General features: G+C 36.0%; 1 protein-coding gene across 1 annotated transcript in view; it reads left to right on the plus strand.

Moving 5' to 3' along the window:
- The window catches only part of ITSN1 (intersectin 1), a 119,767-nt gene that overhangs the window by 31,756 nt on the left and 73,624 nt on the right, over nt 1-14,387 (plus strand). The window contains exons 15-16 of the mRNA XM_009282959.2: nt 4,136-4,223; nt 4,399-4,538. Coding sequence (XP_009281234.1) covers nt 4,136-4,223; nt 4,399-4,538 — 228 coding nt within the window. The remainder of the gene's footprint in view (nt 1-4,135; nt 4,224-4,398; nt 4,539-14,387) is intronic.

A 14,387-nucleotide genomic window follows, 5' to 3' on the forward strand; every position in this document is an offset into this window, starting at 1 on the left:
ATGGGGTTGTTGTGGCCGAAGTGCAGGACCCGGCACTTGGCCTTGTTGAACCTCATACAATTGGCCTCGGCCCATCGATCCAGCCTGTCCAGGTCCCTCTGCAGAGCCTTCCTACCCTCGAGCGGATCAACACTCCCGCCCAACTTGGTGTCGTCTGCAAACTTACTGAGGGAGCACTCAATCCCCTCATCCAGATCATCGATAAAGATATTGAACAAGACCGGCCCCAAAACTGAGCCCTGGGAAACACTGCTCGTGACCGGCCGCCAACTGGATTTAACTTTATTTATGTTATAGTAAAGACCAATGTGCTACAGTTGTCATAGAGTCCCATTATAACAGACATCGTAAAAAACCGTCAGAAAATACCATTATTATCAAGAACTTGGAATGAGCTTCCATAGCTGGGTATAGTAAATGGAAGGTGCAGAGGGAAGAAAAAAATGTGAAACCAACACTATTGGGAAACAAGTAATGAGAATGATAATCTATCTACAAGTAGATGTGGTTAAGTAGCTCATTGAAAAGTACTAGATAAACAAGGGGCAGTGTTCTCTGTAGACTCATTAACAATTTTTTGAATTTTTAATCATATCCTTGGCTGATCATAGATGTGCTTTTTTCTTACCTACAGCTTTGCAGTTAAAACTGCATCAGTTTTAACTACGTCACCATGAAAAGAAAAGTTAAGGAGGGCAGAGGGATTCTTCATCTTCCTAACATTTAGTTTGTACCACTTATTACCCCATCACAATGGTAGAAAAGCAGATAGCTTTTTTTTTTTGTCTCCAGCATTTTCACACCACTCTGAAATTTTATTGAAACATCTGGCGAAGTACAATGAATTTTGCACAGTTGTCTACTCTTGTTTTGGAATCACTACTATATTTGTAGTGATTTTTAACCGTCTCTGGTCATTGTAATTGCTACTAGATGGTATGTATCCAGCAGCTTAGTTAATACTTACTTTCTAAATTGCTTCCTTCACAATGACTGTAAGAGCACTTCTGTAATGAAAATCACACTTGCCTTTCTTGATGGTTGTTTTGTTGGATTTTTGGTTTTGAGGTGGTTGGGTTTTTTTTTTTTTTAGGTTGACAGCAATAGCTGTGGCTTTGTGGTATTATCTTCTCTCAGGTGATCATTGATCTCGACCACTAATATTTCAGTTAGTGTTGCTTGAGGGGTTTATCACAATTGTGATCCCAGAAAGAAGTGTCACTACTTAGTAGAAAAGGCCAAATTTTATCGGGGAGAACCTAAAAGAGTGGATAGCTTTTTCCTGACAAAAAGATGAGTTTCTCAAATATCCTGTAAATTTTACTATCTAATTTGTAGAGGAAAGACTAAAACAGTAAGTGGCATTTTTAAAAGGAGATTTTGATCCTCTAAACTCTCCAATAGATTAAAAAGTCAATACTGTCGGTTATCTTTGTAGGATGATATATCTTCACTTGGAAATATTTTAGTTTAATCTGACACTTGCTATGGAAAGATGTGTTAATTCAAAGGAGTAATTATTCTTCAACCTATTAATTAGTTTCAAGATGCAGTTTGATTAAACTTGTGGAAAAAATTGTGTAACAATTAATCCTGGGTGGTGAAAATTTGTGCTAGTTATATGAATCTGTGGTATCTGGTAGAGTGGTATTTCCAGGGACATTCGGAAGGGTCCCGCCTTCCAAACACCGTAACTGTATGTGTTTGAATCATGTTTATACTGTCTGCAGGGCTTCTGCTAGTTACCTGCAGGGATTATTTGCCTCTTTGATGAACACTTGGGCTTCCAAGTGATTTGGCTTTCCTCTGAAGCACTGGAATCAGGCTGTGTGGCAAAGACTTAAGATGTGTAGTGGTATCTCAGTTTCTCATACGCCCTCTTGCTCAGGGCGTAGGATCAGAAGAGAACTTTCTCTCATTAGATTGACAGGAACTGGTTTTTGATTGCTTTGTTTGCCTTCTACTGCTATATGGGACATAACTCAATTCTTGGAAATTTCTTGTTGCATGAAACTTCAGTGTTAGTGATGCCATTAATTTCTTTCGTCTGTTTCTTCCGTACAACTAAAGGATGTGGAAGAGCATGTTGTGGATGCTCTTAGAATAGATGCTTATTACATGGTTGTCTGTGATTTCAGGAAACAGAACTTGACCCTCATGATCCCTTGGCATTCTCTGTCCTTAAATGCTCTCCAAACTATTCTGTGTATTAAGATTGAGTATTCTGGAGTTTAGAAGTATTCTGGCCTTTAAAAATAAACAATAAACATTAAAAATAAACATTCCATGCTGAAATATTGTCATATGTTACTTTTTGTGCTTGAAGAATGATAATTTTTCTGTAAATCCTGTTTCATTTTGACATGCATTTTGCTCTTTGGCTTATCTAAATGATTCTTGAATTGGGATGATACAATTTTGATATCCTTGTGTCTTGAAAGGTGATTTCTTTTCCTCTTTCTCTTGAGGTTTATCCATCAATACATTTAATCTACTAGATGCCATCTTTCTTGGATTATACTATTTGAAAACTTCATTTCCACGATGCCTGTGTGCTGTACTAATTTAATAATACTGTTTAAATTTTTCATCCCAAACTATGGCATGGGGCATGCAGGTATTTGGGTGGGAGGGTGTGGTGGAAGGGAAAGTGTGAACACAAAGGACAGTGTTTTGCGTGTAGTTTAAGAACATGGTAATGGTGGTTGTTGGGAAGGAGGCAGGCCCGCTCAGGCAGATGATTTGGAAAATGCTGCATTATATATTGCTGTTTCTCATTTGGTTCTAGGTAGGGAATAATAGTCCCACGACAGGAGTATCTGGCCTTCATGGTATCTTTGAAGGGCTGAAAAATATCTGCTGATGCCATAGGCAATGCAGCTGAACAGTGAGGGTCATGTGTAACTCCTAATAGTCAAATGCATAGTTTATCTTAATTTTGATACTTTGTGAATTTATAAAGTCCTTGACTCTGCTGTGCTATCTAAGTATGTTTTCTGGAACATAAAGAGATTACAGTAGTCTGTAGTTGTTGCATAATCATAAGATCTCAGCTGTACACTGCAGAGGCACAATCAAAGACTGCCGTGAATAAAGTGGGACAACTATGAAGTCGTGTCAGTACAGTCAACCTTGCGTTCTTGTAATAAAAATGAAAAACTTTTTATAGGACTCACTCTGGTATTAAGCAATTAGGTGACATTTATTCTTAGGATCATATTATGTCACTTGCAGTCCTTCATGACAAATTGAAATTGTCAGATGGTTGATTCCTGAAAAGCCCTCAATTCAAGACAATTGCTGAAATAAATTACTTGGTTTGTCTGAAAGATGGGATGTTGACACTCAGGCAGCTTTTATAAAATAAGCTGTTTCACATCATGCTTCTATAATATGTTTTGACAACTTGAAGTTGGAGGTCAAGGCTTCTGAAAGGTGTATGAAGTAGCACTTCATCCTCCAGAGAGAGCAAGAATTATATGAGAGAGAGAGATGATCCACCGAAGGAGGAATTTCTCATCTGCAGGGTCTCTGTAATATATCAGTGTACAATCTTATGAGCGTGTGTTGAAATTGAGAGAGATCATAATCCTCTTTCAAGAGTGCTAAATTGAGAGATCTAGGACTCAAGTATTCCCATCTAACAGAGCTTGTGTGACATAGCTTTTGGCCGTAATATATTCCTTTAAAGTGAAAGCCTTTATTTTCTCTTCTTTAAATAAACTGTAAATATTTGTCTTTCTATTCCTGATCAAAGTTAATATTCATTTATTAAAATGAGAATTAAGTGGTTAGTAAGTGCTTGTTTTAACATTTCCTGAAATCTATCCTTGTTGTCTTGCCCTGAATTTCAAGTAATTCCAAGCCAAGTTAGTATTCAATGAGAATCAATTCTCAAGTAATAGGCTTAAATTTGATACGCTCACTTTTTTGTATTGGCAGAGAACGATGTCTGAGTGGTAGCACCACACAGATAGTGGTTGGATAATAGTATAATACATAATTTAGTGAGAGAAAAAGTAGAGTCATTTCAGAAGAAACGAAAATGAGAGGTCTTATGGCTAAGGTCATCCTTCACTCACCTTTTTGTCTGTTTCTCTTCTTGTTTTCTCTATCCTCATTGTCCTCTATTCAGGAATCTCAGCAGATGCTTGGAAGGTTGATTCCAGAAAAGCAATTGCTTAATGACCAGCTAAAGCAAGTTCAGCAGAACAGTTTGCACAGTAAGTATATTTTTGTACATGTCTAAGTTTGTATAGGACATGATGCTGCATTGCACAGGTGTACTCTGTAACTTCTTTTTTTGTGTTGCAAGATGCATGTTGAAAAATGTTGCTTTCTATGACCTAAAATTCTCTGTGTAAGAAAATACTTATTTGACAATATGTTTAAAAACAGGAGATTCTCTTCTTACTATCAAAAGAGCCTTAGAAGCCAAGGAACTAGCACGTCAACAGCTTCGAGACCAGCTAGATGAAGTAGAAAAAGAAACCAGATCTAAACTTCAGGAAATTGATATTTTCAATAATCAACTGAAGGTAATCCTAGACTTTTTAACCCTTTCTTCTAAATGTTCAGTTAATTATTTTCTATCTTGATTATGGAATAAAATATTGAACTAGAATGATTGATTTAGAATGTCAGTTTTGGGAACGTTCTCAAAACTTTTTTTTTTTAAAAAAGAAAATACTGGTTAGCATCCAAACTCAAGAGTTTGAATCAACTTAATCTGCAGAATCTATTTCAGAGTAAATTTGAGCTCTGATTCCAGAACCGTGACTGCAAATATGAAATTGCCAGTTTCTGCCCTTTTGCATCAAAGAAGTGCAAGACTGTAGTAGGTCAGCAAATCTGCTGGAATCAGTACTTCAAATTGAAATCTTTAACAAAGAGACTTGATTTTCTACTGACACGCAGAATTTTTATCTGCTGTTCGTAAGCTCATACTTGTTCCTGAATGTAATTGTCTGTTGCTTGTGGTTTCATGCTTTATTGATCAGTCTTTTGTTAAAACTGTGTGATTTTTGTTTATTTTTGCACAAAAAAATTACAGAAATTGCCGAAGTCAGTAGAGGAAGTGTTCTTCAGAGAGAAGTTGTAAATCAGTCTTTATTTACAAACTTTTAATAGCATTCATTTTTTCATAAAATATTCTAATGATAAAGTACTTTATGTGCTAATTCAACTGATGGTTTCTCCTGAAAGCTGACTAGAAAAATACTCAATTTCCTGCAAGGTATAATAAATTGTGCTACAAGTATTTAGAAGGAAAAGCACTATGATAGATACATTAATGTTTCTGTAGTTGTTTTGAAATTAGATCAATTCTGATTACATCATATGCTTTAGGATGGAAGGCGTGTTTGAAGTTAAGCAACAAATAGCTTGTTTTAATATTAAAGTTAATAATAATAATAGGAAAAATTAAAAGCTGTAGACCATACCACTACCTGTTTCAATGCCAATTCAAAGATGACTCTCATGATCTTAGGCAGGGAGGTAGAAAGGGGAGAATCTCTGCAGAATCATGAGAGACAGAAGACAAACAAAATATTCGCAATTTATTTTAAAAGAAAACAGAATGGTTTACCTCGCTTTTTTTTTTAATATATATATATGCTTTTTGGACACACCTTAAAATGTGCTTTTTGGGTGATTTTTTTTTTTTTTTTTTTTTTAAATGGGGTCCTTTTTAAGTGTTTTGCAGATAAATATGACCAAAGGATATTAATTCTAAAATTAGTGTCAGCATTCAGTTTGATCATAAATGACCTAAACAGCTTATAAATGGGCAGGGGAGTGAATAATCTTAGTACGGTGACAGTAGCAAAAAAAAAACCAAACCCCAAAACAAACAAACAAAATTCAATATTTTAAATACTGAAGGGCTTGACTTAACAAATAACAAGCTAATGATAATTAAAAATTGAAAATGCGCATTAAACAAAGACATCGATTTATCAGAATGTCTGCCATCTATCAAAGAATGCCTTGTCTAATTGTAAACTATTTTGCAGTTTAATGGGAAAATTGATTTCTGTGTTCAAATCTTAGTATTTAGAGTTATCACTTTAAATGCTGAAAATTAGTTATGTAGACGGTTCCTTGGGAAGACTTGAGCAAGCTTCTTCTGGCTTGAGAGGATATTGTATTCTTCATTTCATAATGCGTAGAAGCAGTGCTTAATAGGAAGACCACTTTTTGATGCTGTATGTTAGTATTTTTGCCTTGCTGCAGCTTGCTTTGCTTGCTTGCAAGAGATGAGTTTAAGAGGGGAAAACAAGGCAGTGGGGCAGTCGTACTATTGAAAGTGAGAGGTGGGAGCTTAATTCAGAGAGAGTTGTATCTTCTCCCTTTTGTGGAATCATAGAATCATTGAGGTTGGAAAAGACCTCTAAGATCATCGAGTCCAACCATCGACCCAACCCCACCATGCCCACTAAACCATGTCCCTAAGTGCCTCATCTACGCGTCTTTTAAATACCTCCAGGGATGGGGACTCAACCACTTCCCTGGGCAGCCTCTTCCAATGTTTAACCACTCTTTCAGTAAAGAAATTTTTCCTCACGTCCAATCTAAACCTCCCCTGGTGCAACTTGAGGCCATTTCCTCTCATCCTATCGCTTGTTACTTGGGAGAAGAGACCAACACCCACCTCGCTACAATCTCCTTTCAGGTAGTTGTAGAGAGCGATGAGGTCTCCCCTCAGCCTCCTTTTCTCCAGGCTAAACAGTCCCAGTTCCCTCAGCCGCTCCTCATAAGACTTGTTCTCCAGACCCCTCACCAGCCTCGTTGCCCTTCTTGTAGGTTAAAACTGATAGACTTCTTTTATGATAACCTGCTCTTACTTTGTGCTTCAGTATACTAACTGGGAGATGCGCATTTGATGGGGTGGCTGTTAGGACGGCAGCACTATAATTGACACTGTCTTGTGCAGCTTTTGTTCTCTGACAAGTGATAGAGGGGCACTGGTGCTTGCCTTGTCTTCTGTAATACAGCTAGCTTCTGGATGAGAAGCAGAATGATGTGGTACTGTTTGCAAACTCCCAGGAAAAAAATGCATATCTAAATACTCTTTATGTATATACCATCTTAAAGCGTTTTGCACTTATTTCCTACAGGGAGAGGGAGTAATACATGTCTTTACTTAGTCAAAATGCTTAATTTAATAGAAAACAGAACCAAAATTGTAAATATGTAAGCTACTGCTCTCTGAGTACAAGGTATATGCCAAACTAGTTTTGATGAAATGCTTAAGAGAGTGAAATTGACAGCAACATTAAATTATAATCTTTTGTCATCATTGTGGAGATTTATTCCTTATTGGCTATGAATATTGGTTGCGTTATCTCCCATGTGAATATATCCTTAAGTCTTGCAAAACTCCATTTCTGACTCATTCTCTTGAAATAGGCTACACTTGATCTACTGGTAGCGAATACAGAAATATGCCACCATAGTACAAGATAAAATGAACGATTTAACTAGTATCTAGTGTGCCTTTTCATTGATGAGACCATAAGGTTTACCTAATGTTCCAATATATTTTAGGTTACAGGTCAACTTGTTAACACCATAGTAGTAGACAGCGGATTGCACGGCATTTGCCTCCATATTATAGTTTTTATGTTCCACAGTAAGTGAATACTTGAAACAAGTGTTAAATTACCTCAGCTTTGCTTCATGTCTTAATAGCATATATGAGTGACTAGGGAGATAAATGAAACACTTTTTTTCCACTGGATCTTTTGTCATCCCTCCAAAACAACTGATTTAAATTTCTTCTGATTAGTCCTTTGGAGCTCAAGTACTTCAGTTACTTTTGTTTCAAGTTAACATCTCAAGAGTTGGAAATGTTCGTAGAATTTGGTTCCTTTTCAAAGAGTTTCTGGAGTATAAAATGTTATTAATATTTCAAAGCAAGTAGTTTCAAGTATCTTTACTGAATATCTTTCAACCATGTAGAACCACATGGTTTCAGGAAACTGTTAGTACTTGTTTGGCAGAGAAATAGGTACCTTAGCCTGCAGCTGATCAGATGTCCTTTTAAATCAGATTTGAGGCATTTTATTAGAGAAGATAGTAGTCTTGTGGATTGTACTGTATTTGGCTATAGAGTGAGTGACTGAGTTTGTAACAAGGTTGTAAGTTGGTCCACTTTTTTGTGTCCTGAATTATGTTTAAGGGAGTCTGACTTCCATTATTCTTTAAAAATCTTAGCCTAGAAATCTAATAATTAAAATTGATACAGTTATTAGTAAAATGTAACTAGGCACTTGTTTATTTTCCTCTACTTCATAAAATAATTCTGTGGAACAGAAGGCTTTATATTAGGTTTCCTGTTTGTATATGTATAGTCCTCCTATAATTTACCTTTACAAATTCTTTCTCCATTCAGTGTGAATCTACATTTAAATTTTACAAAGGTCAGTCATACACACTGTCAAATAAAGCAATTAAAATAATTCTTAATATGGTTCTTGTCTCCGAAGACCAAATAATCGTTTTGTATAGCATAGAAGAATCAAGTATTTAGAGCTTATCTGTGTTACTGCACAGGAGAAGACAACTAAATTAGTGTTTCTGAAATAACGTTAGTCTTGCTGAGAAGCTATTCTCAGTGCCTGGAAAAAGTGGTGAACAAGTAGAATCAAGTTCTTAAAAATGTTTTACATTTTGTGTCATGTTCCAGTTGTTGTCAGTCCCTGTCTAGTCAGTGTGCACTGGACAAGTCTTGCATATGAATGCCTGTTTACATTTGAGCATTTCTTTCTTCCAGTCAGTGGCAATGGAAGATGCAATGCTGCAGTGCCTGGCAGTTCTCCTGGGCTGCGTCAACTACTTAGACTCCTTTCTAAAGGTCTCCATGCCATACTCAGGCAGTACACAACTATCTCAATCTGAGTGATGAACCTCCTCCAGTTATGTGCTTCACTTAGTAGTAGACAGCGGATTGCACGGCATTTGCCTCCATATTATAGTTTTTATGTTCCACAGTAAGTGAATACTTGAAACAAGTGTTAAATTACCTCAGCTTTGCTTCATGTCTTAATAGCATATATGAGTGACTAGGGAGATAAATGAAACACTTTTTTTCCACTGGATCTTTTGTCATCCCTCCAAAACAACTGATTTAAATTTCTTCTGATTAGTCCTTTGGAGCTCAAGTACTTCAGTTACTTTTGTTTCAAGTTAACATCTCAAGAGTTGGAAATGTTCGTAGAATTTGGTTCCTTTTCAAAGAGTTTCTGGAGTATAAAATGTTATTAATATTTCAAAGCAAGTAGTTTCAAGTATCTTTACTGAATATCTTTCAACCATGTAGAACCACATGGTTTCAGGAAACTGTTAGTACTTGTTTGGCAGAGAAATAGGTACCTTAGCCTGCAGCTGATCAGATGTCCTTTTAAATCAGATTTGAGGCATTTTATTAGAGAAGATAGTAGTCTTGTGGATTGTACTGTATTTGGCTATAGAGTGAGTGTCTGAGTTTGTAACAAGGTTGTAAGTTGGTCCACTTTTTTGTGTCCTGAATTATGTTTAAGGGAGTCTGACTTCCATTATTCTTTAAAAATCTTAGCCTAGAAATCTAATAATTAAAATTGATACAGTTATTAGTAAAATGTAACTAGGCACTTGTTTATTTTCCTCTACTTCATAAAATAATTCTGTGGAACAGAAGGCTTTATATTAGGTTTCCTGTTTGTATATGTATAGTCCTCCTATAATTTACCTTTACAAATTCTTTCTCCATTCAGTGTGAATCTACATTTAAATTTTACAAAGGTCAGTCATACACACTGTCAAATAAAGCAATTAAAATAATTCTTAATATGGTTCTTGTCTCCGAAGACCAAATAATCGTTTTGTATAGCATAGAAGAATCAAGTATTTAGAGCTTATCTGTGTTACTGCACAGGAGAAGACAACTAAATTAGTGTTTCTGAAATAACGTTAGTCTTGCTGAGAAGCTATTCTCAGTGCCTGGAAAAAGTGGTGAACAAGTAGAATCAAGTTCTTAAAAATGTTTTACATTTTGTGTCATGTTCCAGTTGTTGTCAGTCCCTGTCTAGTCAGTGTGCACTGGACAAGTCTTGCATATGAATGCCTGTTTACATTTGAGCATTTCTTTCTTCCAGTCAGTGGCAATGGAAGATGCAATGCTGCAGTGCCTGGCAGTTCTCCTGGGCTGCGTCAACTACTTAGACTCCTTTCTAAAGGTCTCCATGCCATACTCAGGCAGTACACAACTATCTCAATCTGAGTGATGAACCTCCTCCAGTTATGTGCTTCACTTTACCATAAACAGATGAGTGTGCAGTGTTTAACTAAGTTAGTATTTAATAAGAGGTGCTAGCCCTAAAACATAACCAAAGACAAGAGTTTATAATTTGATTCTTTATCTCATCCTTACTGCCTAGATGAGGAGTGTGCCTTGAATTGCAACCTGGGCAGGGTACTAGTTAGTTATTTTTGTCTTTTGCTTATCTGAAACGTCAATATTTTAAGTTAATTGCCTGTTTTGGTCATGATGTTCAGAATTTTTAAAAAGAAAACACTTTTATGTTAAGTATTCCTACACAGCACTGTAATTCGTGATTCCAGGTATGAGAGAGATGGCAATACATTCCCTTTATCAAATCCCCCATAGCTATAATATGGGGTGAAAGGAGGAACCGTCTCTGTCAAGGACAAAGCAGGAGCTTTGGGAGCTGGGGAATGGGGTAGGAGAGTATTGCTGTGGGAAAGCCTCAGTGAGCACAGAACTGTAGGGTTCTTTCCTCTGGGATCAAATGCTCTGGTTTGTCTCAAGGGGAGATGATCTGATGGAAACATTGTATTGTAATCCCTGAAGTATCCTAAGTTCTGTTGTCTTTCTGTCTAAAGGCAAAATTTGGGCTTAAAAAACTACGTTTCTAACATTAAGGTTTTCATAGCAATACGACTTGTCTGTATAGAGTGAATATTACTCTGCTGTATGAAACTCATATTTTAATTCATATTCAATATTATGTGGGTACCTAAATGTGGCTATCGTAACATCTCAAAATTATACTTGTTAGTCTGTTTGTGAATTAAGTGGAAAGGTAACAGTTTCTCTCTGCTTTTAAGGTAAGACATGCTTTGTCCTGCACACCAGAAACAAGCAAAGCATTGTTATGTCTTTGGAGTTACAATATACGATTTGTAAATGTACAGCTTTTCAGTTGCTTGTGTCTGTAAAAGATGAGTGTAGGACTGTGCTGAATATTCAGCTGGCAAACGTTTCATTCTGTTGACTGTTGAAGTGTTACTATAATTTTGTTCAACTGGTGTCCTATAACACTGTGGGAGATGCTGATTCTTTCTCCCCCATCCTCCCGCTGGTACTTGGCAAAGCAACAGAGAATGTATCTGTTGCATGAGATACCGATCAAATCTTTATTTCCTCGTAGCTAATGCAAAGAAGGATATATATTGCATTTTTTTAGCTCCAAAAATATTCCATCCAGTGCTAGGAGTATAAGCTAGGTTAGATTTTCTTAACTGTTACAGGTATGTCACAGAAAAATCTCTTCACAAAATACTGAACTAGCACATTGGCTTAGCTGGGAGAGAATAGTGTGTCAAAATGTCTGTGGAAACCTTAAATATTTATTAAAATGTCCCTTGAGATCCTAACTTAGCTGAGCATATAGATAAAATGACAAAATAAGCAAACAAAATAATTTAATTATTTGGACCAGAGTTGGCAGCAGCGCTTAACTGCTGTGATGCAGCAGTTAATGGTCCTACTATATGTACTCGGTATGAGAAACTACTTGCTCCAGACAGACATGGAGGCACGGCTCATAGCTACAGCTTCCCCAGTTTTCTATTTGGCAGTAAAAGTGGCATATATCATTCGTTTAGTGGCGAGATAAACTTACATGTCTAAACTATAATTAAAATACAAAGTTTGGGCTAGCCTTGTAGTTGGACATCTAGTGGAAGTAAATAGTGTTTGGTGCACAGATGTCTTGCAAGCTATAACTTGTTTTTATGTATTTGAGTTCAGGAAGTTTTTCTGAAGGGGGGAAAATACCAATATTCTGAATTAGAGGTAGATTTTTCCTGATTCTGCCTATAGAGATGAACTGAATCATTCTTTCTAGTTTACAAATTTCTTGTTAAAAAGTAAACTAAGCTCAGATGTTTGCATCTGGGTTGTCTCACTTAAAGCTTTTGAGATTTATTGGGGTTTTTTGTTTAACTATGATAGCATTCATACTCTTCAAGAATTTTAGTTCCTCTTTCTTTGCCTAGTGAATATTTCTGTTTAACTGCTCAAACACCAAAGTTTGGGATAAAGATGCAAGAGGGAAGAAAAAACAAACCTGGAAAGCACTGTTGTCTAAATAGCTTAAAATTTTGCAAGTAACAACAGGTTATCTTCAGTGTTGCCTTATTAGAAATGCATGACTATCCCAGATTTCTCTGTTCAGTAGCAAGAGGAGTTCTCATCGGCCAGGACTCAGAATCTTGAGCTTCTTGGCATACAAAGTTAAGTGACAGGAGGGCACATGAATGTGAAGGAAAGCTAGAGCAAGTAGAACAACAAAGGATTTCTAAATAGAAGCCTGTGCTAAAGCTGAACTAAACGTAGGAGTCAGAAACCTGTGCTTTGGATAGCAGCCTGTTTACCCAGAAAAGAGAAACAGCTTGTTAAAAATCACGAATGCTAGTCAAGATATTTGATATTTCACATAAGTAGTATTTTGAGCTTCAAGAGCTTTGTAGATACTTAGTTTTACGGATTACTGCAATCTACAGAAATTCCTAATAGTGTTGGCCAGGTGGAAAACTGCTTTCAACTGTGCCATTTTCTAATCTATGTCCTTTCAGATGAATGCTTGTAAATCACTCTACTGCTAATGTTCTTATGGTTGTATATTTGTCCTTTGCACTTGTACATATTTTTTGATACAAATAAGGGTTCAGGTGATCATGTAAAGAAGATGGGGACTGTGATGCCCCCAGAGAAGTTAATTTGAAGCAAGGGTCAAATCCTTTGTACCTCAATATATTGCAAGTGTAACAACATTAAAGAAGCTGAATTAATAACATGCAGTTATAGAAAATGACTGTTCACTCTAGTTAGCACTTCAGAAATTTATAGTCTGGTCAGAGGCTACCTCTAGCTCCAGGTGCAGTTGACTATCTGTGTGTTCACTGCAATCTCCCGATCCCTTTATTTTCTTACTGTTCTTTATGGGCCAACTACTAAAACCCCATTATGTTCAATATTGCTAATGTATTTCCTTTTTAGTAGCCCTTTTTCTTAGTCCGCAATAAGGCTATGCATGAATGTTTATAACCATGGGCATTCAGGGTTTAAAAATTTTCCCAAAGGCAATACCCTGCCTGAATAATTCTGGTGATTTTGCAAGAGTAGTTTATTTTACTTTCTGTAATATCCGTTCTAGATCCTAACTATCTACTAAGCTTTAATGTGACTATGGAAAATAATGATGATCATAAAATATGGTATTGCCCAAATTATCTCTATTTCAGTGAGTTTCATGGCCTTAGCAGAGTTTTAATTAAAACTTGTATAGGAACTGATTATCTCTTTAATGATGTCAAATTCAGTTTTCATTGAATTTAAAATTGAGGATCATTAATGAAATGAGACTGAGACGTATGACGTGCAGTCCATCTTAACTTTGTTTAAACTTTCATCCGTATATCAGAAGTGTTTTTAATACCTTGCGAAGGTCATGTGCTACTCATCTTTGTAATGTAGTTATTTTGACATCTTGAAATTTGATGTTGCACAGTGTGCAGTCGTTCAGCACTAATGTATTTATTACTTTCACTAACTAAAATTTTTAGACACAGTGCAAGTACAGTCTGTAAATAAACAAGTATTAACTTTCAGCTTTTATGAAACTATAGCTAAGAAGTTACTAATAATGTTGTGAAATTAACTTACTGAAACTTTTCCCATTTTGGCCCTTTGAATCACTTGATATTTAGTTGTTTGGTTTTTTGGGGTTTTTTTCTTTTTTACTCTTAAGCAATTTTCTACATTTCGGTCAGTGCATGAGGATAGTTACAGGAAGTCTTCATCTGGCTAATTTGTAGATTGTGAATTTCTGAAATGCTATCCAAATACTTTCAAGATAAACTGTTTCAATCCCTGAATGAATTAAGATAAAGCTTTTAAGGATACAAGAACTAAACACACCTGCGTGATGTAAGTCATAACATATTTCATTAAAGTAGACATTATTAAGATACAGATTTAGAAAAAATTTCCTGCTACAAACTTTTTCTGCATATTTTTGTCTGCACTATATTTTCATTAAAACATACCAATTTTTTAAAGTGAACTATTTTCAATGAAAAATTTCGGTTGTCCTAGG

This window comes from Aptenodytes forsteri, unplaced genomic scaffold (genome assembly GCF_000699145.1).
Source record: "Aptenodytes forsteri isolate BGI_AS27 unplaced genomic scaffold, ASM69914v1 Scaffold2, whole genome shotgun sequence".
In the NCBI taxonomy this organism is placed as follows: domain Eukaryota; kingdom Metazoa; phylum Chordata; class Aves; order Sphenisciformes; family Spheniscidae; genus Aptenodytes; species Aptenodytes forsteri.